The following is a 25585-nucleotide window of genomic DNA, read 5'->3' on the forward strand; positions in this document are numbered from 1 at the left end:
AATCAGAAGTGACCTTACATTCTTAAGTGGGAGATACACAATATGCATAGAAGCATGTAAACAAAAAGAGTACAGATGGTACCAATGCCATGACAGGTACGATAGAAAGGACGTGACCTGGCTCTTATCTAGTGAATACTTGTTTCCATAATTGTTAGCTGCTGCTACTACTATTGTGGTTGCTGAATGCCCTGCTGGGGTAAGAAGGTCCCTTGATTAAATCTGGTGAAGACCTTCTGATACCAGTGCTTTTTTTTTTTTTTTTTTTTTTTTTGAGACAGAGTCTCACTCTTGTCGCCCAGGCTGGAGTGCAATGGCGCGATCTCGGCTCACTGCAACCTCCATCTCCCCGGTTCAAGCGATTCTCCTGCCTCAGCCTCCCAAGTAGCTGGGATTATAGGTACCCGCTACCACGCCCGGCTAATTTTTGCAGTTTTAGTAGAGATGAGGTTTCACCCTGTTGGCCAGGCTGGTCTCAAACTCCTGACCTCAGGCGATCCTCCCGCCCCCGCTTCCCAAAGTGCTGGGATTACAGGCGTGAGCCACCGCACCCGGCCAGTCCTGTGCTTTCTGATACAATATCATCCCCCCTCTTTGCTTCACCATCTCCCATGGGCATGATCAGTTAACAATTGCTGGAAAAATCAACTTTACCTGAATATTTAGGAAGCTATTTGGGATGTCCAGTGTTTTTCTTCCTCTTGAAAAACACTAAAGCAGGTCTGCATTTATTAGGGGGAGTGATCATCGTCTGTCGCTTCTGCCGCTTTGCTCTAAAGGAACTTAAGAGCCCACAGCATTTTCCCTGAAAAGGTCATCATTTCCGAAGAAATGAGAGCTCATTTAAAGTTTCTAGGTACGAAAATCCTAGGTTCTTGCCCTTCTCCTTCCACTTCTTGGTGGCAGTGGGTAGGGAATCAAACATCAGGTGACCTTCCTCTCTGGTTTCTCCCCACCGCTGTATCAGACCAGGAAGGTGAAAGAGCGTCATGCTGACTCTCCTAACTCCCATCCCTCCGCCACGCCTCCCCTCCACCACTGCACTGGCATGGTTACCTGTGAAGCAACTGCCAAAGACAACATGGGCAGCCTTTGTGTCTGGGTAGCCCGGTTCACAATGGCGGTTAATGGAAGTTCCTGTTCAGACGTCCTCCAACTCCCCAGAGGGCGTGGGCATCTCCTCTTATGTAAAGGGGAAATCTTAGGAAATTTTTAATTTTTCCTTTAATCAGTCAGCAAGGTCATGAGAGGCTTTGTTAAGTATTCATTAGAAGTGGAAAGCAGGCCAGGCGTGGTGGCTCACACCTGCAATCCCAGCATTTTGGGAGACCAAGGCAGGCAGATCACCTGAGGTCAGGAGTTTGGGACCAGTCTGGCAAACATGGTGAAACCCCATCTCTACTAAAAATACAAAAATTAGCCAGGTGTGGTGGTGCTCCTGTAATCCCAGCTACTCGGGGAGGCTGAGACAGGAGAATTTCTTGAACCCAGGAAGCAGAGGTTGCAGTGAGCCGAGATGGCGCCACTGCACTCCAGCCTGGGTGACAGAGCGAGTCCGTCTCAAAAAAAAAAAAAAGAAGTGGAAAGCAAAATTTCTAGTGAACATGCCATAGAAATTTATAGCAGATCTACTGTGTGTCAAGTTTTGTTCTGAACAGGTGGAGAGGAGGGCACAGAAATGAACAGGCAATGAACAAGGAGCCTGGAACTCTTGGTGAATTGAGGTGTGCATGAGAGACAGGCAAATGAATAAGCATACTGTAAATCAGGGCCAGAGAGTGCCTCTGAATGGGGACCTGACAGGGTGGAAACCGATCTTCTTGTCTTGAAGTCTTCCTTGAGGGAAAGGATGAGTTTCACTGCAGTGAGGAAGAGGTAAGGAGGGCTTTTCTCCGTGGGAGTAGCATCTGCCTTCTGGGGTCGGTCTAAGGGAGGTGTGGGGAAGGGGCCGTCTTCACCGGCCTGCAGCCTATGCTACCACACCAGCTTGCTCTCAGAAGGGCCCCACACTTGGTTTAATGCTCTGCTGTTGCTGCCTTGAAATTCTTACTAAGTTTTGAACTAATTATTATTTAGTTAATAAATAACAAATTATTTTCATTTTGTACCAGGCCCTGCAAATCATGCAGCTGGTCCTGCCTATGGAGATGGGACTGTAAAAGTAGATTTGGCTGGATTGTGAAGAGCTTTGCCCGTCAAGCTTGGGAACATCTGACTTTATTCCATAAGCAGTAGGGAGCCATGGAAAGTATGCTGACAGGGTTGGGAGAAAGGGGCACTGGAGGCTGTGAGACCAGGGAGGCCGGCAGTCCACCGAGGGAGGCTGATAACACCACGTTGGGACAGACACCGAGAGCTGCAGTTCCCACACCTGGTGGAGATAGGCCAGCTCTGGGCACTGGGAAGGAGGCCGAGAGGGGCCGTTGCAGGTGGCTGAGGCTTCTAGCTGAGCTGCAGATCCCGCACATCATGAATGCAGGAGAAAGAAGTCCCTCAGCCAGTGGCAGCGAGGCAGATGTTTTGCAGGAGTGGGGCAAGGCTCTTTCCAGAAAGACCCGGAAATCTCTGGTGGGACAGCTTGTAGAAACATGCACTGCAGCTGCTCAGCTACAGCAAATGACCTGCAGATCAAGGTTTTTGTCAGTATCGAGAGCTTCACTAGAACAAATATTCATCCAAAAATAAACTTCCCGTTCTTCCTGTTTTTATAACTTGCCTATTTCCTCTGAGTTTGAGGCTGGGCTCCAGTTCCATGGGTTATTAATCTTCAGAGGATCAAGACCTCTATAGAAGTATTTCCTGTACATGTTTATCTACCCAGCCCTAAATTATATTCTCCAAATGATAAGAGAACTTTTCCATACTGGTGTGTCAGACTCCTCCTTAGGGAGATTTCGATTAGGCACCACAGCAAGTAAGGCTAAACCAGAAAGCCTTATCCCAGAACATAGGGAACCCATGTAACGGTGGGGAGTGGCCTTTGGTGGGTTTTGATGGGCCCTCAGCCTCCCTCCTCCATGTGAAAGGTAGCTTCTTTCTGGCCAGAGTTCTAAGGACATAAAGTAATAGCTGAAGAGGGCCCTATTTGAGGATATTTTAAATTCCCTGTTGAATACCACAGGGGATATTAGCTAAAAAAAATTCTGCTCCTTTGAAGAGCTCAAAATACCCCTCATTGGACCATCACTTGTTCTTACAGCATCTTCCAACTAGAAACAGGGCCCCGGCCCTCATAGACAAGGGAACTAGAGTGAACTTGGTGCTCATGACAGCACAGAGCAAGAGGGAAAAGCTCTGTTGAAGCTTCGGCCGAGTTCAGACCTGATAGACAAGTGTGGTTAAGCAAGCGTAGGCGCTTTACTCATCGGCCCCGTCCACCTGCCTCTGGAGCCCTTCCTTGCTCTCCTACTTTTTGTGCTTACGAACGCCAAGCTAGCATGCCGGTGGTATTTTTAAAACGTAAGCCTTCTTGTATGACTCTTGCAGAGAGGCAGTGGTGACCGGGCTGCGTGGGTGGCGGCTTGTGCCGCAGCGGAACTTGGAGAAAGGCCAGCTGCCTTTTACCGAGGCCTTCCGAGGTGGGGCTGGGATGCCACATTTTTCAAACACACCACCGCAAGGCAGCACCCCTCCCCCTTAGAGAGCCAGGTGACTCCACTGAGAATTACTGCGCCACACCGTGGCTTCTAGACCCACACTGTCAAGTATGTAGTCCTCGCCACCTGGGCTGTTGAACCTCGAAATGAGGCTAGTACGAACTGACTAAAAGTGCAAAATACACATTGGATTTTGAAGCCTTATTACAAAAAAAAAAAAGAATGTGAAGTATCTCATTAATGATTATTTTGTTTTGGTTACTGTGGAAACAAAAATATTTTAGATATCTTGGTTTATGTCAACTATGTTATAATTAATGACACTTGCTTTTTAATTACTCTTTAAATGTGACTACTAGAAAATTTTAAACTGTGTATGTCACTCAGTTTCCATTTCTATAGGACAGTGCCGCTAGTCTGTGCTGTGAGTTCAGCTGCCATTTGTGGCTTTGAAACCAGTACATTCCCAGAGGCTCCTCTCCTTAGTGGCCTGGCTGAGGGGGTGACCCAGCCCTAACTCTAGACTGCCTAGGGTAGTGGGTGGGACAGCATGCTTCCAAGCAAAAAGTTAATAATTTAGTAAGCAGCAGCAAGAATTTCTAAAAATCCCTTCCAAAGCACCCCGCCTGGCTTTTTTTCTTCTTCTTAGCCTTCTTCCTGGACCAGCCTTCTTCCTGGAAATCTTTTTTTAAATGCAGAACTCTTCCCTTCTGTCCCACATGGGACCTGTGGAGGTGATGGTGTCCAGAGGGGCTATTGTTTTATTTTATTTTCTTGTTTAAATTGTTCTTTTGCCCACAGGTCAGGCTGCTCCAGTAGCTGCCTTTTAACCCTTCCTCTGCAGGACCATCTCAGAAACCACCCAGCAAAGACTGAGAAGCCACTCTTTTAGACCAGTTCCCCCTCCCTTCTCCCTTTGGAGTGGTTACTCAAGCGCAGACATATATTGGGAAAACACAAGGTGGATGTGAAACCAAGGAAACTCCTGCTTTGAGAAGTACAGAAGTGCAGACCCACAACCAACCTCCTAATGTCAAGCTGGCATTTTAGGGAAAAAGGTGTGTGTGGTGGGGGGAATTCCACTGGTGTCTGAAAGCCCCCAAGTAATTCCCTGTTGCAAGGAGGAGTCTCATGTTGACTTCAGAGGTCCAGGCAGAACCTGTTGAATTGCAGAGTTCCCATTTGCTAGAGGATATTACACAGTGGGATCTCTCTGCTCAGGGACCGGGGCTGAGGGCTTCTGTCATCAGCCAGTGGAGCGGCCCTGCACTGAGGCACCTCCCTGCTTTTGCCACATTTTGCCCACCCTGCTGTGTGTCATGTACTGAACCTCTGCTGGAATAATTGCCATAGGTGTCAACATGTATTAAGGGCCTGCTGTATGAAGGTACTATGCAAAGTGCCTTTTGCCATGTGCAGCTAACTAGCATAACAAACCCCAAGTTGCCCCAGAGGAGATACTCTTGTTTCCCTGTTTTGCAGATAGAGAAACTGCAGGTTAGAAAGATGAAATAAGTTGGCCAAGCTAGAAATTGGTGGGCAGGGAACACAACTTGGGCTGTGCTGCTTTAGGGCCGCCGAGTGTTTAACTATTAAGGTGTCATTCTGCACTGCCTAGACCAGCCCATGTATGTTACCATTCCATTCTGCATGAGCATTTGTCTGTTATCAAAACATCTGCTCCTGCAGGCTGGGACACAACACCAAGGGAGGGTTAAATTCTGGGTTGCCAAACCAGCTGAGCTTCGAGTTGAGCACTGAGCGCCTCTGAGCTTTGCTGGGCTAACTTGGTGAGGTTTGGAAATGAGCAAAGGGGTAAGAAAGAGCCATGTGTCTGGAGTCAGACTGCCTATTTGGTTTGACCTCTCAATGGCTTCATAGGTTGGGCTACTCCTTCTCTGGGCAGCAGTTTCCCCAGCTCTAAAATGGGGATCCTTAGAGCACCTACCTCAGAGAACTGCAATGAGAATTAAAGAGGACACATAAAGGCAAAGTGTACTTGGCACGTCCATGTCATTAATATCATTAATGCCATTTAATGTTCTTTGATGGGGCATAATCCTATATAACATGTAATAGAAGATATAATCATGTGGCTTGAATTTTTTGTTGTTTTAAGGCAAACACATCAGAGCATGTACCTTTGCATCTGAACACATACATTTGTATTTGAATGTTGTATCTTTCAAAGCCATGACCTCACCTCAGGAGACTCCTCTCTCAACTTGATCTCACAGCCATTTGCTGGAAACATTTTCAGAAGCCTTTGTGGAACTCTTTTCAGAAGAAAAAAAGAGAGAAAGTGGGGGCCATACTTGGCACTAGTAAGTATTTATCTTGTAAAGGTAGATTTTTAAGTTTATTAGAGCTAAGTTTGGTAAATAAGTCCAGAACAAGCTTTGATCCACTGAAATGTAAAAAATGTTGCTTAATTAACAGTAAGGATGGAATTTTTTTTAATGGCTGACTCATTCATGATTGACTAGCCTCGAAGGCAGTTCCAGAAGAAAGGTTCCAGGCAGCTTTTGATTTCTGACAGCATCTCTGGAACACCAGTAGAGTCTCCTGGGGCAAAAGCTTTAATGACAGGGGTTTGGGGATGAGTACGCAGCCTTGACTAAGATCTATAAGGTTGAGTCTAGAGAGTAAAAATTTGTATTATTTACACCTACGGTATTAAGTGACAGTGGCACCTGAGTTGACCTTGTCTTTGGGGCTTGCATAGCTACGAATGGGGCCAGTAACAGAGAAGGTTCTCTGCATCCAAGGAGTAGAGTCCAAAACCTGACTTTTGACCTAAGTTGACTTGCACACCAGGTCTCTCTCTACCTTATGATATACAGAATTCAAACCTGAATATGTGAGTGCAGGTCAAGGGAAGGACCCTCAGGTTGGTATCCTCAGCAAGGACTTTAGAGTTGGGTGTGTGAGAAGCACTCGGCCTCCTTGTATAGTGCCACGGACAGAGCAGCCAGGGCAGCTGGAAAGCAACACCCAGCTGGGGTGGGTGGAGGAAGAATGCATGTCCCCATGGAACACGATAAAGCAAAGTTCAAGGCTCATGATGACTAATAGGTTCATCTAGGAGGATGGGTGAGCAAGCAACCTTTGTATTATTTCCTACAGGTTGAAATGAGAGGTGCCATGTTCATTCTATCCTAAAGTATCTCTTAGAGGACATTGCTATGGAGAAAGTGTAGTGCCTTGGAGTTTGGCTGGGTCAGATTCCATCCCTGCTCTCTATTGCAGTGTTGACTCAAGCATAGTAACTAAGGTTTCATGAGCCTCATTACGCTCATCTGTAAAATGGAAACATGATTACACTTCAGGGTTGTCATAGGAGGGAAGGTCATAGGTGTTACACAGATGAGGGGACTCAACAGAGCAAGTGTTCCACCTCTCCCAGGCTCTGAGAATGACACCAGAATCTATCTTTTTGCCACAAGAAAGTAGGCAGAGGCTCATCGTTGCTCGTCAGAGTATGTATGCCACCTGCCACAGGAAAATGGCCCCAGTCTCTTTGTGAGGAGAGGCTTGCACTCCTAAGAGAATTCTACTTCCTCTTTGCTTGAATAAGACCAGCTGTTAGGGCCCCAGTACTCAACAGCTATGACAAATTTCACTGCTTAAGACCCCTCAGCCTCTTAAAACAGGAGTTTTTTCTGTAGCTAACATAAGCTGCTCTCAGCAAGATGCACATTAGCACTTAATGCTCAGGTGGGTGAGGGGGAACAGTCAATGGAACACTTGGTGTATCCACTGCAATCCTGATATTGGTAAAAAGTCACTTCTCATCTGGCTTTAAAGTAGGTCCAGCTTCTCATTTTAACCTGTTTGCCAAGTCCCTAGTTTTTACTATAGCTCTTGTGTCATCTTTGATTGCACCAGTAATGTAGGGATGCTCAGCCTGGACCCCAGACTTGGGGGCCCTAGAGAGACAGATAATCAGGCCAAGGGAGTCCCAGGAAAGGCTTGAGCAGAGAGCATCCAGCTGCCCCTGTCCTTTCTCACTCGCTTACCCTTGATGTCTTCCTGAACTAGTATGTTAGGTTCTCAGAGTACTAACTCTTAAACTTCATTGTACATTAGAATTACTGGGGAACTTTTTAAAATCCAGAAATTCAGGCTATACCCCAAACAATTAAATTAGGCATGAATTAAAACAACAAAAATAAACCTCCCAGGTGATTCCACATTTGAGAACCAATGTGTTAGTTGATGGAATGAAAAATCGAGTGCAGTTACTTACTGGGTTGACTTTTGTGCGGTCACCAACTCTTATCATCTGAGGATCACACAGGACAGAAGTGTCACCCCTGTGGGGCCACACTGCTATTCTGGTCGCTAGTGAGGTCTCAGTGGCATATAGCCATTATAACAGCTCTTTTTCCTTTTTACCATGAAACATTGACAGAGATAGAGTAGTATATGCCGCCACCCCATGTACTCATCACCCAGCTGTCATTCATGTCTCCTCCGCCCCACCACACACACTTTTTCTTGTATGGAGGGGGTGGACTGCAGTATTTTAAAGCAAATCCCTGACATATAATTTCATCTATAGATACTTCAGTATGTATTTCTGAGAGATAAGGACTTTAAAACAAGAACCACAATACCATGATCACACCTAAGAAAATTAACAGTAGTTCTTTAATCTCATCTAATACAAAATCCATGTTCTGTTTTCTCCAATTTGTCTGAAAAATACTTTTATACATTTGGTTTATTCCAATTAAAGCCCAAAAAAGTGTTACTCATTTTTAGTAGTTTGACTTTAACCCCAGGGTAATTAAACTGTCATTGTGTACACAGGTAATGATGCATATGCACTTCTGAAAAGAGGTGTAAATGGAATTTGGCTCAGCTGATGTTTACTGGATGGGCTCTCTCCTCCTTCCTTCCTTAGCCCTTCTGGTGGGATCTTGACATGTTACAGAGGAAATGCTAATTGAAGCCCCAGCCACAACCACTTCTGTGCTCTGCTTCTGCCTGAAGGCATGTTCCCTTTGGTAAACTTAGAATAGAACCTTCAGGATGCCTGTGGAAAGAGAGTATGAGTCAGCTCCGTGGATAGCCTAGAATTTCCTGCCCCTTTGCTGGAGGCTGTGTCTGAGAAGCGCTGGGACTGCCTCCCGGGCTCCTCTTTGGTCTCTGCTGAGGACCGCGGCTTTGACAGTTACTTAGGGAGTTGCCCAGGACTTGTGCCTGTGTTCTGATGGAAGGACCAGCCAACACCCACACGGCCTTGCTTTCCTTGGTGTGCAGATGGCTCTGTGCAGGCTTATCTCCAGCTGGGCATCTGGGTTCAGGTCAGACGATGACCAGGAAAGGAGGGGGTGAGTTTCTGCCCTCTGAGGTAACACCTACCACCTCATCAGTCATTGCTTTGCCACAGTGTTCCCCCTCTACGAGATCGAACGCTGTTAGAATTTCTTAGAGTCAGATGCTGCAGCTTGAATGGGTGATGAGGCTTTGGGGGGTCGGCAAGAGGAGGATAAGGATGGAGAATGGGCAGCCTAAATAATCAAACTGTATCACTCCTTCCACAAATACCAATCCAGTGCTACCACGTATGCATCATTCATTATCCTGACCCAACAAATCTAAATTTTGTTTTATTTTTCTGTAGCTTTTTTCTTCTTTAGAATGGCTTTGTCTTGATTTCAGATGGGTTTGCAGTTGCAAGATTTTCTTCTGTCTTTGTATCATGGTCAGATGGTTACAGAGCAGTAAACAAGCATCTTAATATGTAAAGGCAACTCTAATATAAGGTTATTTGTCACAGGGTTATTTTTAACAGCAAAAAGTTTGGAAAACACTAAATGTTCATTAATAAGAAACTAGTTAAATAAATCATGGTACATCCTTATAGTGGAATATTGTGCAGATATAAAAAGGAAATGAATTAGTTGTGTTTCAATATGGAAAGATTGTGGCCAGGCATGGTGGCCCACGCCTGTAATCTCAGCACTTTGGGAGGCTGAGGCAGGCGGATCATGAGGTCAGGAGATCGAGACCATCCTGGCTAACACGGTGAAATCCCGTCTCTACTAAAAATACAAAAAATTAGCCAGGCGTGGTGGCAGGCGCCTGTAGTCCCAGCTACTCGGGAGGCTGAGGCAGGAGAATGGCGTGAACCCGGGAGGCGGAGCTTGCAGTGAGCCGAGATTGCGCCACTGCACTCCAGACTGGGCAATAGAGTGAGACTCCATCTCAAAAAAAAAATATGGAAAGATTGTGAAGAGATAAACAGCAAGGTCTAGAACGTGAATAACGTGCTTGCTACCTTTTTTGTGAGATGAGGTTGGGAGAGAATACATATTTATATTTGCATAAACCCTAGAAGGATATACAAAGCAACCTTTAAGAAATGGGTACCACTGGCATGTTGGGTAGGAGAAGGAATGGGGCAGATGGAATGGTGGGAGTACACCTTTGTATTTTGATTTATGAATCAAATCAATGTGTTACCTATACAGAACAATTAATAAAATTAAAAAGAAAAATGCATCTATTTTTACATTGTACAGATAAATTAATGGCTTCATTATGTCCCAGTTAATCTGTTTTGTAAGCTTCTGGCCACTGCTTATCCACATTTAAACAGTCCAGAATCTGCTCTGAAACGGACCCATGTAGCCAGCCCATGGAATGCCGTGCCCTGTTCTTCCCATGATGCTTTCCTCAAGAACAGATTATAAATACATGGTTGGCTCCTGGAGCCCATGGGCGTTTCCCCTTCTTCACCCTGAAATATAAACTGAGCTGACAGCCTCTAAAGTTTAACTGTAGGGAACAGGGAAGGCAGGTGCCTATGTCCCACAGCATAGTGGGCTGCTGTCTTCTGTCTCCGGAGGAGGTGTGGTGGGAGGATAGGGAGCAAGGGCATGGCCTCCTCTCCCACCCCAGTCTCTCAGTGCACTCTTGCTTACCTGTTGGCATTCTGTGCACCATATTGTCTGTATGTTTGTGTTTATTTCCAGCTTGTCGTGAGTGGTAGCAAAATCTCTCTCAGCTGAACTGGTCCCACCCTGGTAGCTTTGGAATGTTCAAATGTTAAGACTTGCTCTTCACACTCGGCACATTCTTAGCATTGGGGGCAATTCCTCCAGGGCTCATGGGAAACAGACAAATGAAATCCATGGAACTCCTTTCTCCATCTTGAGTGGAGAGGCAGAGAAGATCTTTGGGGAGACTTGAAACAAAGAACCGTGAGAATGAACCTTGTTTAAAAGTGTTCTGAAAAATGAAATTCAAGGACACTTGGGATCTGTTCTCGGCTCTGCCACAAATGTACCTTTTCTATTTTATTCCGGTTTGTGCATTACTATTAGGTTTTTACCTACAAAATAGGTAGATCCCACATTGATTGTCCATTTCCCCTACAGTTTCGTCTTAGCCAGCTGACACTTACTTTAATGAAACTTGAGAGCTGTCCTTTTAATGGCAGCTAAATGAAGAGTGGGTAAGCCCTCCTCCTTTGGCCCTTTTCTTCCTTGAATGAGGACTACCGTGAGTACTGTTCTGAGGATGAGTGCTGGTCAGTTGAGATTTGATCAGGGACTTGTTATCTCTCCTACAGATCTCTGTCCCTTTTGAATAGAGCTGTACACACAGTGGAAATCACATGTGGTCACAGCTACCTGAGACCGGCATACAAGCCTTCGCCTCTTCCTCCAGTGCTGGGAAGAGTTAATGTTCCTGTGATAGAGTGCCAGTTGAAGTCATTGGCTAGCATTTAAGAGCCATGTTGACAAATGAGTATGTGCTGCAACTTTAAATGCTCGAGGCACATCAGGGGTGGCAAGGCACGTGGACAGGGGCCCCCAAATCTCAGCCAACTCCAGGGTATGTGTTCTTCAGAGGAAGGGCCTCTACTCTCTAAATGTTCTCAGGCTCTTGCTGAGTGTGCGTTGTTCAATTGGGAAGGGTAACTGTGCACCTATGAGACTCCCCTGTAAAACACTCATCTGCCAGACACAGCAAGCTTCTTTTCTTGGTGAGGTGCTTTGGATACCTGCTTCTCTCCCCTCTCCCAGCAAGCTGTATTAGGCTCACTCTTGGGGATACCTGAGAGGAGGAGATACTAGAAACAAGTTGGGTGCTTTCCACACATGCCTCCCCTATGCAGAATGCAGGTAAGCCATGGGCAGGAAGTTGGGCCCCAAGTCAGTCGTCTGTAAGCTTTATCTGATAGTTTCCCATCTATTAACCAGTGAGCCCTGACTCACCTTCACTGGCCTATTTTTAAAATTTCTGATAGAGCTAAAATGTTTGTGGCAGAGCCAGAAAGAATTTTCAAGTATTTAGTAACTTTGGCTGCCCTGCTGGTGATTTATTTAACCTGCCACCTGAGAATTCTCATCCAGGTAAATATCCTAGATGTGATCATCTACTTTTCTTATTCTGGAATCATGAGAAACCACAAAGTTAACTGTGACAGAATTTTGGGATTGGTTTTAGTTAGGTACCTAATTCTTAGTAAGGAACAATGAGTTTAGAATCTGAATTTAGAATCTTAGTAATGAACAGTGAATTTAGAATTTAGAACAATGAATTTAGACCAGGCCCAGTTCTGGCTCCTGCAATTAAATTTGTACAAGGAACTTGATCAACAGCTGTAATTTTCTTTTCCATCAAGTGTGCTTGGTCTGGACCTAGGTATTTCTGAAGTCCAGTTTAGAATTCCAGGCAGCTCTTCTAGTTCTGTAGTTAATGTCTAAGGTTCATAAGGTGTGAACCCCATAAATTATTTATTTGCCCCTCTGGGAAGCTGAGCGAAAGCAGAAGAAAATAAAATCTTGCTAAGCCCTGTGCACAATCTCTTTTGTTTTTATCAGGAATGAATAAATAGAAAAACAGGGGAATGTTATTTTCCAGTAATTTTTTAAATGGATCTCAGTGGCGAAAAGTACGTTAAGTTAGCAAACGTGCCTCACATACTGTGGATGCCTGTAAGACTCTTACATTCCTCTGCCTGGATGTATTTCAGGTGAATGTTTTTCTTTGCATTTGCTAAATTTTCTGTAGTGAATTTATCACTTTGTAATGAAGAAAAAATACACATCACAGAAGTTTGCTATTGTCATTTCCTCCCCTCATGTAATCCTTATCTCTACCCCCTGTAGAAGCCAATGAAAGATAATCTGTGTTTGTTGAATGAATGAAGAAACCCAGTCTACCGTGGGTTTACCATGTGCCAAATGCGGCGCTACAAAAGGAAAAATGAAAAAGAAAAGACCTAGAGAATCTCAAGTCCAGTGGCAAAGATGACATGCAAGTCATAACAAAATGCTGTAATTGTGGCACCAGTTGCCATGAAGACAGAAGAGGTTGTGCTATAGACTCTGTCTCCCCATCTTGGGTCTTTGTTTGGGATAAAAGTCCAGTGTAATTCTAAAACTCAGTGTTTGCATATTATATAACCATAGCTAATATTGACATTAGCTGCTGCTGTTGACTAATGTTTGTTTGTAAGGAAAAGTGAGTTCTAGCTTTGGGGTAAGATCCACATCCTTTTGGACTGGTGTGTGAGTTTGGTGTGGTCTCTTAGATCCAGCATCAGGGACATAGCTTTCCTCCCAATCCATTGGTCTTGATCCACCAACAGTGCCCAGCTTTCTTTCCACTCCTCTCTTCTTTATGGGGTGCTTGTATTATTAGGCAGTTTTCTCATTTCGCTATGTTGCAGCTTCAAGTACTAAACTAGTTTAAACCCTGCATTTTCTAGACAAGGAATTTGAAGCACAAAGAAGTTAAGTGACTCTACCTCAGGTTGTATAACTAGTGGCAAAGCCAGGCCAAAGCTACTGCATCTCAATAGAATAAACTTGCAAGATTTCTAACTCCATTAATTATGGGCTGTTTACCTAGGAGAATGATTAAAAAGTATTGTTGAAAGTTCTTAGAAGACATTTCCATGTCCACAGCTGTATAGGCATCTGACAAACAGCTTCCATGTGAAAGGTTTACTTAGCTAGGAAGCTGTCTTGGATAAGTTTTTTGTGGCCAGCATCAAGGTGAGTAATAGATTTCTCCACTTAAGACTATTCTTAGAATTATACAGAGCAGCTTCAGGTCTAATTCTGGCTTAGAGGTAGGGAAACAGCAGAATGGGTTGAGTTGGCCTGAGTGGCAGATTTGGGTCTAGCATGCTTAGTCCGGTTAATGATCCTCTTGGTGCAAGTGCACCTTAAGGAATAGGTCATTCAACTTTAAGCTGATCTCAAGCTCAGACCTCATTGTTCAGCCTGTCAAGTGCTAAATACATTAAATGGTCACTCCTTAACTACGTTTATCTCATTTCCAGGACTTGAGTTAACCCAATCCCTTGAACTTCAAATTCCACCTCTAGATCTAGACTTGGTCTGTTTGCAACCAGGTCTGAAGCCAGGCCTTGTCCTGGTTGGTCCTCAACACTCTTTTGCCAGGCTTGAAGGGGAAACTGGTCTCCTCTCATAGACACTTGGCCTCACATCAGCCACATAATCAGCACCCTGAATGCCGCAACCATTCCCTTTTCATTGCTAATCAAGCCCCCGGCTCTTCCCATACTTTCCCAGAGTGACTTTCCCATATTTCTAATGTATTTTGGATTCTTCCTCTCTCGTCAGTCCTGCTGCATTTGTGTAACATACTGTGCAGGAGAAACTCAGACTATCTAGACAAAGCCTGCCAACTAATCCAGCCCCTATTTTCCCTCCACACAGTCCAGGAACAGAATTTATCGGTGTGATAATAGAACCCTATGGAGCACCCCACACAGAGTGGGCTTTGGGAGAATGTGAGTTCCCTTTGCCTTTGCCTAAAGAAATCTGGGCTGAAACCACAGTCCTAGCTCTGAAAGATCCTTACATTATAGAGCCTTTTTTTTTTTTTTTTCTTTTTTGAGACAGAGTCTTGCTCTGTCTTCCAGGCAGGAGTGCAGTGGTGCGATCTCTGTTCACTGCAACCTCTGCTTCCCGGGCTCAAACGATTCTCCTGCCTCAGCCTCCCAAGTAGCTGGGATTACAGGTGTCCACCACACCCGGATAATTTTTGTATTTTTAGTAGAGATGGACTTTCACCATGTTAGCCAAGCTGGTTTCAAACTCCTGAACTCAAATGATCTGCCTGCCCTGGCCTCCCAAAGTGCTGGGATTACCGGCGTGAGCCACCACGCCCGGTTGAGCCTCCTACTTTTTTTTTTCAATCTACTTGGCATAATAGCCCATATGCATTTCATCTGCTAGAGCCAGGTCTTCTGGCTCTGGCCAAGCTGAACATCCCCAAATTAACCCTGAGCTTTGGAGAGAGCTTTATTTTACCCCCCTGCCAGCCCGTTACACTTTAAGAAACATAGCTGAAAACTGACTTAGCTTCAAGTAAGATTTGTCACTGTGTGTACTGAAGGCCCAGCTCTACTAGGTAACAATAGAAATCATCTGCCTCCCCTGCCTCCTTGACCGGCCCTCATCATTCTCGTCGGTATTTAACATAGGCATTTCTCTATTGGATTGACTTCTCAAAGATGTTGATATTTTCCAGTAAGGCAGCAAGTGACCACCAGAAAGACACTGAGTATAACTAAATACACCCCAGTTTAATCTGTTCAAACAGCTGGCTGAGATTTCTTTTTTCAAGAGAACATAACTAAAGGCAGTTAGAATGGTTTCTTTTGTGCAAATTTCCCCTCCCAGAGACCAGTCCCAGGAGTTCCTTCACCTGCATTATCCATTAACGCTGTGGATTCATTTCCCCCAAATAAACAAGTTTTCCTGCCAAAGAAAATATGCAGTATGATTGGATGCAGGGATATGTCTTGGGACCTGATTTTGAGGCATGTTCTTCATTTTTCTGTGTTGGCCCTCATTCTCCTTACTGAGCTCTTACGGGCAGCGACCGTGTGGCTGTAACCCTCATTTCTGAAGGCCCTCACTGCCTTGTTAATCCTGTGTGTGGCTATTCAGCCCCCTTGAAAGCATCCTTCATTTCTGTTTACTTAGTTTCCTGCCTGCCTCTTCCAGATCATCTTTCACCTCTTGCTTCAACCTCTGGGGACATGTGTGGTTTCTACATAATGCACAAATGTGACTTGGGGGGAGGGGAGGATGGCTGTGGACTCATACACTTCAGCTGGAGTCACTGGACTCTGAAATAGGGGAGGTCCTTCCTGAGTGGGCTGGTCAGGAAAGAGGGGAGGGAAATGGAAAGACCAACAGGCAACCTCAGGCACTGTAGATTTCCCCTCCTACCACAAGACAGAAAGCTGTATATGTGTTTTGCATTATAAGGAAAGTGTGAACTACAGCTCCTGTGGACCAAATCACCATAAATAACACTCTTGTATCTGATTCTAAATTGGGACATTGAGGAGAATACGGGACCAGCAACCAACATTTCTATAGGAAAAAGATCTGGTTCTTTATTCACCCAAATGTTGATCACCGGGGGTCAACGAACTTTCTCTATGAAAGTTAGATGGTAAATATTTTCAGCTTTGGGGACCGTATGGTTTCTGTCACAGCTGCTCAGGCCTGCCTTTGTAGCTCTCAAGCAGCCATAGACAGCATATAAACACTCGAATGTGTGGCTTGCCATAATTTGCCCACCTCTGAGAGAGTCTAAATTCATAAAATTTACTAATATCATTGTCATTGTTGTTCATATAAATTGATGAGTGTTCTATATGTGGCCAGGCTCTATGCTAAGTACTTGTTGCTAATGGTCGCATTTATACCATTCAAAACAATTCTGTAAGATTATTAATAGTATTGTACCCATTTTACAGGTAAGGAAGCAGAGGCTTAGAGAAGTTAAATAACATTAAGTGTGGGCAAGGCTGAATTTTGAACCAAGAAAATTTCACTCCAAACTCATTCTTTATACCACTACACAATACAGTCAGCCTACAGTACCTGCATCATTGATATCTGCATTTGCTTTTAGATCCTGACATTAGCCAGTATTTGGACTTAAGTTGTATACATATATAGCTAAAGTTTTGCTGTATAGTTAGAGCTAATTTTGCTTCTCACCTGCCAAGGATCAGTGCTAGGAAATGAATACATGAAGTCCTGGAGAGCTCAGAGGCAGAAGACATATATGTCCAGGCTGGTTTCCAGGTTCTAAGACCCTGTGCTCTGAAAATAGTGAGGTGGAGCCAGGCCTGCAGCAAGCTATACTACTCCTTGGAATGGCCTCACCCAGGCCCAGCACTGGCATGAGCTGCCAAGCCATTGCACACAGGTGCGGGCTCCTCAAGCTGCTGGTGGCACAGACCACACTAGTATGGTCAGGAGAGACTAGAAATTGCATAATTACGTTTTTTTCTAAATAGTGGTGTCATTAGCATGCAAGTCGACCAAACAGAAATGTCTGTTAAAGACGGCAGGAACCATGTTTTGATGCCTTTGTTGTTACAACGAGTAAAATGTGTTCTGAAGAAAACTTAGAGTAAAAGTAAAAGATCAGGGGAAAAGTATCGCATATGCTATCACCACCAAAGTTCTTTCTTCAGGCTCATTGGGATGGTAGTGGGGGTTGGGGGTGGGGATTCTGTGGTCAAATAAGTTTGGAAAGTGCAAGCCTAGAAAAACTTGAACAATATTCTCAAGGATATAGTATGATGTTTTCCCAAAATGTGTGTGTGTGTGTATATGTGTATGTATGTGTCTCCCCTTATAAAAATGTTTATAAGGAATATCCTTTGAGAAATCCAAACCCAGAGGCATTTCCCAGTGTCAACACTTTGGTAAATTTCTTTATGGTCCAAGATTTTTCAAATGGGTGGGCATGTCAGCAACAGTAACTGTGGTGATTATTAAATACTTAAAAAATCCTTTTTTTTTTTGAGACATGGTCTTTTGCTCCATCACCCAGGCTGGAGTGCAGTGGCGCAAACATAGCTTACTGCAGCTTCAGCCTCCCAGGTTCAGGCTATCCTCCTGCCTCAGCTTTCTGTGTAGCTGGGACCACAGGCATGCACCACCATGCCCAGCTACTTTTTGTATTTTTTGTAGAGACAGGGTCTCACTTTGTTGCCCAGGCTGGTCTCCAGCCTCAAGCAGTCCTCCCACCTCAGCCTGCCAAAGTGTTGGGATTATGGGCATGAGCCACTGCACCCAATAATCTCTTTTTTTATTTTTTAGGAATAGGGGTTATATATATTCATTCCTGTGTGTTTGTGAATGTTTAAGTTTATTTTGAAACAGTTCGTAATTACAGAAATGTTGCAAGAACAGTATGAAGGACTCCCCTATTCTCATTTCCCCATTTGTTAGCATTTTACTATCTTTGCCTTATTCTCATTGTTTGTGCGTGTATGCACACATTATTATTGCTATTATTTTTGTATTTTTCATTACTGAAATCTGAATTATAAAATTCTTCAATGAACTGTGAACTTATTTCTCTAAAATACTATAGAAACTCAAATTAGACTAGAAGTTTATTAATTTCCCCCATTTCCACCTGTTGCATTAAGGTAAATTATGCTTTTCAAATGTGTGAAAGGTTATAAAATTTCAAGGAAACATTTTGATAAGGCGGCAGCCTGCAGTCCTCATGAGGAAAGAATTGTCAAAGCCAAGGAAGTCTTCAGTTCAGGCCCACGCACAATCCTAATCAGTCTGGATTAGTGAGGTTGTAATTTGACGTTGGATGGGACTGTCCCAACCATTTGGAGCCAGTTTGAAGTCCTATTAGACAGGGTCCTTTAAGAATTAGAATCAGCTGTTTGCTGAGGTGGGAACCTCAGCCTGAAACGTGCTTCCATTTTTAGGTTTCAGGACTAAGGGGGCCATTCAGGAGCTCTGGGCTTTAGTGACCCCTCTATTTTGTTTCCTGTGGTGACTTGTCATGTTTTCACAGCGCATCAATGTGGATAGTTTTTAAAGTGACAGCCAGTTTCAACAGTGGTTTTATTTCACATACATTGGAGCTTCCATATCTGGATTTTTTTTTTTTGTCAGCCACTAAATCAAAGCTCTTCCTCCTCCAGATGGTTTAAGACACCCAATTTGAACATTAAGTGAGTCAAGCAAACCCTGTGCCACATTACCAAAGGACCTGCTGGTTTAAGAGACTATGGATGTGACTTACATAACCTCTCATGGAGCATTTCCAAAACCTTATAAGGAAGCTGGATATAGTCACCTCTCCTTCATAACGTTAACACTGAGCCACGAAGCCAGGGCTTGTGTCCTCAGAGAATGCATAAGGAAACGATCACCAGATCGCCCTGGGAGGAGAAGGCACTAGGCATTTGTTCAGGAGGTTGATGCAATACTCACAACAGCCGCAGGATACATGTATCATACCTCCCAGCTGGAAGGCAGAAACAACTTCAAGTTCAGCTCCCACACCCACAGGGCCGCACTGTGTAAATGGTTCCCTCCACTCACATGTGTGGTAGCTCTATACCTAACTAGAAAAGTGCCTTGTTTAGGTATAAATTAGATTGTAGGGACTGAAAAAAATTTTTTTTTAATTTTTAAAAACATTTTATTATGAAAATTTTCAAAGATACTTCAAAGAAGAGAAATAGCCTGCATATACGCACTACACAGATGCAACCATTTATCAAGATTTTGCCACATTTCTTTACCCCCCCCTTGTTTATTTATTTTTTGCTAAAATATTCACAACAAACCCCAGATATCATATCATTTTACCCCTAACATACTTCAACATGCCTCTCTAAAAAAGTAGACATCTTATAAACACAATGCCACTATCCCACCTATAAAATTAATCCAGGACCAAAATTTTGATGTGTACTTTTTACATAGCTTCTGCAGCTGGGTAACCTCACAGCACAAGAATCAACAAGTCCATGCCTACATGAATTCAGCTGATAACTTTAAAGAGAGGGATCCTTGCTCTCAACTTTGGACGAAATTCTTTGGTTTGGGGCTGGGGGCAGGTGAAGAATTTGCACTTGTGGTTCTCCAGAATGTAATCTCTGGTACTGAACTGTGCCGTTTGCTTCCTGGGCATTTCATCCTCTCATCAATGATTGATAATCATAACTTACAGGAATTTTTTAAACAATATTTTAATTGGAAAACGCATCTGTCAGCTGTCAGGCTTCCAGTTTCCACTTTTGAGAAGCAGGATGTTGAATGTGAGTAATGACACAACAGGCCTATAAAATGCGGACTAACCCTCGGATGACTCATCTGGTACAATGCAGTATATTTGTCAAGGAGACTGAATCATATATGGGGGAAACCACTTCTCAGGCAGCCAGCTGGTTCTCAGGTCAGCAAGAGACGATCCATTTTTATCGGAAGCTTTATAGTAGCAATAATGCTAATACCCAGCACTCGGGCTCCACAATGTAGAGGAAATGGCATCGCCTGGCAGGTACGTGGTTACTGTTTATATGAACTTTATTTTTTCATTGTTCTCTTATGCTTAACCTTTCTGGTGCCTGCTTTTAGCATTTTTTTAAAGGAGAAAATTTATCCTAGTTGTAGAGGACCACAGTGTGTATGTGTTTGTATTTGTGTGTGCCCACGTGCAAGGACAGATAGGTAACCTCTGGTCTGTTGATAGACACAGAGCTCTTAGCCTCTCATTCCTCTTTCTTAAAACAAATTTCTCCTTAGATATTCTGATAGAAATGTTTTGTTGTTGTTGTTGTTGTTTATTAAGTCCTGAATCTAAAAGATGCTGCCTAGGAAACAGCTTGCAGAGATGGTATACCTCTTGGGTGGGTAGTGTAGAGCTTTAAAAAAAATGAATAAGCAGAGGTGAGCTGAAGGAGGTGGTCTAACAATTACTATTGTGTTACGTTGGATTTCTTTCAGTACTGTGCTTTTTTCCTACCCCCAAGATGCGTGACTTAATGCAAGAAAGCTTTATTCCCCTACGGAGTGAATAGGGTGGGTTTTTTGTTTGTTTGTTTGTTTGTTTTTATAAATCACAATTTGCTCATACTAAATTCATGCATTAACTTTTTCTAGGTAGGAGAAAGGGTAGTGGGGATTTGGTAGCAACATTTAATTATAGCGTTCACATGATCTGAAGGATCATTCTGCATAATTGGGAGGCTGTGTCTGCCTGTCTGACCCTCTCTCTTTCTTCACCCACTAAATTTAAACAATGTCTGACTAGTTAAAGCACATATCTTATTTATTTGAGTGTATTAAACATTCCTATGTGTGTTGACAGTCTATTCAGTGTCTCCTCATATTTTAAAAAAATAGTTTGTGAGTCTTGCTTGTTAGGGACAGATGCTATAGTTAGTTTATAGCAGTACTATTTATGCTTTCCTGGTCTGTCTGTCCAGAATGGCTAGGTCAGGACCTATAACACAACTGCCCACAAATTTGCCTAAGATTTAGCATTTGTGGAACAGCCCAGTGTATAGCAGTAAATCCTGTTATCACTCAGAGAGCATTAAACAGATCTGGGGTTACCAAGCTGGAAAAATAGGCAATCTTTGTTTCTCTTCCCCTTTCTTATAAAGCCCATAATAATGACTTGTTTTCCTTGAAGTGTATGAATTTTAAGCTGTCAGTAAATGCATTCAATTTACTTACTTAACTACATTCAGAAATTCCTATAATTTGGAAAGCCAGCATGAAGGGAGTTTGTTTCTGTTTGTTTTATAGATTAAGGGGTATACTTTTTATAGAATGGCCAATTTGTTTTTGGAGACAAGACCATCTCTAAATTTCATTAATTTTGCATTCTATAAATGAAAGCCACCTGTTATGCTGTAACGTGCTAATTATGGTAGAGGACAATAATGAGGAAGAACAGTATTTGAAATATGTGGGGGTTTTGCTAAGAATTTTCCTGCCCACATCTGTAGTGCTTATTTTTATGTGTGTATACATGCATATATAGTACACATTTAATAATAGCACTTGGTGACATTAAAAAATACTTCAGATTCAAAGTGAGGGACATTTTTTATTAACAACATTTTTTTAAGTTGTGAAAGAAAGGCTACTTTAAAAGTGTTAGCTTGAACTAAGACCCATATTTTGCCATCTTATAGTAAACAAGGTTTTTTCTTATAGTTTTGGTGAATGCCACACTCAACTTAGGGTTCACTTTATCAAATTCATTAGAAAAATATACATTAATTTTGTTTTATTTTAAAGACAGAATAGCTAATTTCCTGTGCTTTCATGGAAACATTAGGTTTCATGGTAGCATTTTTTTTTTCCCTTGAGGCCTATGGTAAATTATTATAGTCAGGGATTAAAAAAAACATTTATTTTAAAGTTCTTGATTTAGTGACACTTTCTGTGAAAATGTCTTGTTTTTCTGTGATTTGTATAGTTGGGACTCGCTCAGGTCCTGTCCACATTCTTTCCAGAGCACCATATTCTGTTAGCTTTGGTTACAGTACACAGAGGGGTATACTGACCATTGAAACAGGACAGTGATAATCACTCCTAGGGTTGTGGCTGCCACGCCTCAGAGGCCCCTTTGCTGTTAAGCACTGTGAGCCATCAGTCCAAAGGAACCACGTGGTTTTTAGATGCCTTCTTTCCCTTTTGAGGGAAAAGGAATACAGAGCCATGGCCAGTTCCAAAGGTCTCATATCATTCAACTTGGAAGCAATCAATAGATATTGAGTGAGACGCTGCCTATGTTCAGAGCAATGTGCTGGGGAGAGTTACATTTAAAAGTGCTTCAGATCTCAGCCCAGTCTGGTTCTTCTCTTAATTCCCGCCCTAGTGGGGATTCATTGTTATTGGAGATAAATTCCTCCCTGGATTTTCTTTTATTCATAGATTTACTGGAGTCTACAATCCAGAGCCACTCATTGCTATTGTGTATAAGCAGCTTTGAGCTATTCCTTTTTGGTTCTTCAAAACCTAACTCTGCTTGGATGGAAATCAAGAAAGAACTGCTCTACTCAAAAATCCATTTGATAGTTTTGGTGGCCATGTCTTCTGAGCCAAGTAGAGTGACATAACCTTGGAAAAAGGATTTTTGTTTTTCCTTTTTCTTGGGGAGAGTGAGAGTCAGGGAGAGCATTTGAATCCTGAAAGGTTAAGAGTGTCCCAGATATTTTAGTGCAACAGTTTTTCCCAATCTTTGCTGGCTTGCAGATTTTTAGCACTTACTAAAATTATATTCTAAAGACTCAAAGCTATTATGAATTCAATAAACATTTTATAAAAACAGGTTTATGTAAAATTAGTATAGATCACCTACCAACATTTAAACATCCTTATTTGTATTTAGAGGGAGACCTGTTTGTTACAGAGTCTGCAGTCTGTCCTTGCTGTCCGGATGTGTGGTTTATGGATGCGTGGTCATGATGATCACTGCCTCAGGAGGCTTGGCCTGTCTATCGCCTGCTATCCATTGCTCACTGTCTGCTGTGATATTGTCCTCCCCACATCTGTAGTTTATGGTCATCCTGCCATACTGAGTGGGATTAATAACACTTGTAGGTAAATCTTATATCATTATCTAGAAATAGCAACATTCCTGTGTAGCTCAGAAAAGCCAGAGACAAGTGTGGATCAGCCTTCTAACGACATAAACTCCTAAATGTATAAATGGGATGAATGATCACCCTCTTATCAAACCAGCATGGACTTCTGTGAACCGTGAACATTCTTCCGGGCATGTGTTTGCTGACAGCTTGTTGCGTCAACTGCACCTGGATTGTCTTGAGCTATATGTGGCATAGTTGTGGAAACCATGCGCATTCCCAGTTGGAATTTTTTTTTTTTTTTTTTTTTTGAGACGGAGTTTTGCTCTTATTGCCCAGGGTGGAGTGCAGTGGCACAATCTCTCAGCTCACTGCAACCTACGCCTCCCAAGTTCAAGTGATTCTCCTGCCTCAGCCTCTGAGTAGCTGGGATTACAGGCATGTGCTACCACATCCGGCTAATTTTGTATTTTTAGTAGAGACGGGTTTTCTCCACGTTGGTCAGGCTGGTCTCAAACCTTTCAAAAAAAAAAAAAAAAAAAAAACATGATTACCATAGAGAAAGCAAGTGCTGCAGAAGCAGGCTGGCCTGCTCGCCCGCCTCGGCCTCCCAGAGTGCTGGGTTTACAGGCATGAGCCACAGCACCCGGCCTCCCTTTTTTTTCCTTTTCTTTTCTTTTCTTTCTTTTTTTTTTTTTTTAATGGAGTTTCACTCTTGTTGCCCAGGCTGGAGTGCAATGGCACGATCTTGGCTCACTGCAACCTCCACCTCCCTGGTTCAAGCGATTCTCCTGCCTCAGCCTCCCAAGTAGCTAGGATTACAGACATGCACCACCATGCCTGGCTAATTTTGAATTTTTGGTAGAGATGGGGTTTCACCATGATGGCCAGGCTGGTCTCGAACCCCTGACCTCAGGTTATCCACCCACCTTGGCCTCCCAACCCAGTTGGATTCTTATTTGCCAAGGTTTCTTCATAACAGGTGATGGCCGGGCGCGGTGGGTCACGCCTGTAATCCCAGCACTTTGGGAGGCCGAGGTAGGTGGATCACGAGGTCAGGAGATCGAGACCATCCTGGCTAACACAGTGAAATCCCATCTCTACTAAAAATACAAAACAATTAGCTGGGCATGGTGTCGGGCGCCTGTAGTCGCAGCTACTGGGGAGGCTGAGGCAGGAGAATGGCGTGAACCCGGGAGGCGGAGCTTGCAGTGAGCCCAGATCGCGCCACTGCACTCCAGCCTGGGCGACAGACCGAGACTCCATCTCAAAACAAACAAACAAACAAACAAAAAAAAACAGATGATGACCATAGAGAAAGCAAGTGCTACAGAAGCAGGCAGGCACTTCAGCCCTCTTAGAAAGAGCTTTTGGCTTGGGATGAGAGTGATACCTTCTTTGCTGCACATCTGAGAGCAGCTCAGTTAGCTGCATCATCTTCATAGAGTTCAGTGTATAAGTACAGCAAGATTACTATCTCTTCCTGATTTCAATCGAAGAGATGACTTCATTCATTCATTTGTAAAGATTCTTCAGATTGGAGATGTCCAAGCTAGATTTGGCTTTTGTTGTTGTTGTTTTCTTTTAAACACATGTTCCCTGTACCCATCCAGTGGAGGAGATGGGTTGCCTGTTGTTGCCCTGGCCCTGTGGGGCTCTGCTGTTTGACTGGGCCTCTTGAATTCCATTAAATGAAGCACAGACAGCATGTGTCATAAAGGCTGCTTGGGAAGGGTGAAGAGCAAAATTAGTGTCTGTGGGTGGGCATGTGTTCTCATCACGTCGCCAGAGAACTGCAATGTGCAAAATCTGGCTGGAACCTGTTCCAAAGAAAAATAAAACAGCCCCTTTTTCCCTGCTTTGAGTAATATTAAAAAACATCACTTAACCCCCCATGTAGAAGAAATGGAACTGTCAGGAAATTCTTGTGATTGTGTGTGTTTAATAATCTGTGTGTTTAATCTTTACAACTGAGGTTAGAATAGAAGAGATGAAAAGGGACTAATCATGAAAAATATTTTGGTGTATTCTGTTGCTGGTGTTGTAGACATTGTAAGTGTTCTATTAGAGTAGAACTGCCTAAGGATTAGAGGAATTTGTCAGAGCTAACAATTCAGGGAAAACCTATTTTGTTTAACTTTCTTCTGTTCTTCTTTGAAATGATTTTGTAAGAAAAGCCATTTTTGTCTCAGTAAAACCAGTACCAAAGGAAATGTTTGTGTTTTTCTTATATATGATTCGCCTGGTACCCCAAGGAACAAAGCAAAGCCAACATTTACACTTACATTTGAAGCATAAGATCTTCCTTTTATAGTTTCCTTGAGAAGGTCTTGCATATTTGTTAATTGCTCCTCATAGTATAGAAGAATGTTTTTTAAGGGAGGGTTGTGATGTATGTAGTTTGCATAATGGGGACATGTGTTACTTTTGTAATTAGGGGAAAGTTAACTTTTTAAATAGTGTTAATGTTTACTCCTTTTTTCTTTTAAAAGAATTTTTGAATAAAAATAGAGATGAGGTCTCACATTATTGCACAGGCTGGTCTCAAACTCCTGGGCTTAAGCAATCCTCCTGCCTTGGCCTCCCAAAGTGAATG

The 25585-nt window shown here is 43.2% G+C and overlaps 1 protein-coding gene across 7 annotated transcripts in view; it reads left to right on the plus strand.

Annotated features, from left to right (window-relative positions):
- The window catches only part of SPRED2 (sprouty related EVH1 domain containing 2), a 120513-nt gene that overhangs the window by 46565 nt on the left and 48363 nt on the right, over nucleotides 1–25585 (plus strand). Inside the window, exons 2-3 of one of the 7 annotated variants that reach the window (XM_063713285.1) lie at nucleotides 4398–4654; nucleotides 5788–5920. Coding sequence is in view for 1 of the 5 variants with exons in the window: in XM_009237237.4 (XP_009235512.1) it covers nucleotides 19930–19946 (17 nt within the window). In the remaining 4 variants the exon portion in view is untranslated. 7 annotated transcript variants of the gene reach the window in all.

Source organism: Pongo abelii, chromosome 12, assembly GCF_028885655.2.
Source record: "Pongo abelii isolate AG06213 chromosome 12, NHGRI_mPonAbe1-v2.0_pri, whole genome shotgun sequence".
Classification (NCBI taxonomy): Eukaryota; Metazoa; Chordata; class Mammalia; order Primates; family Hominidae; genus Pongo; species Pongo abelii.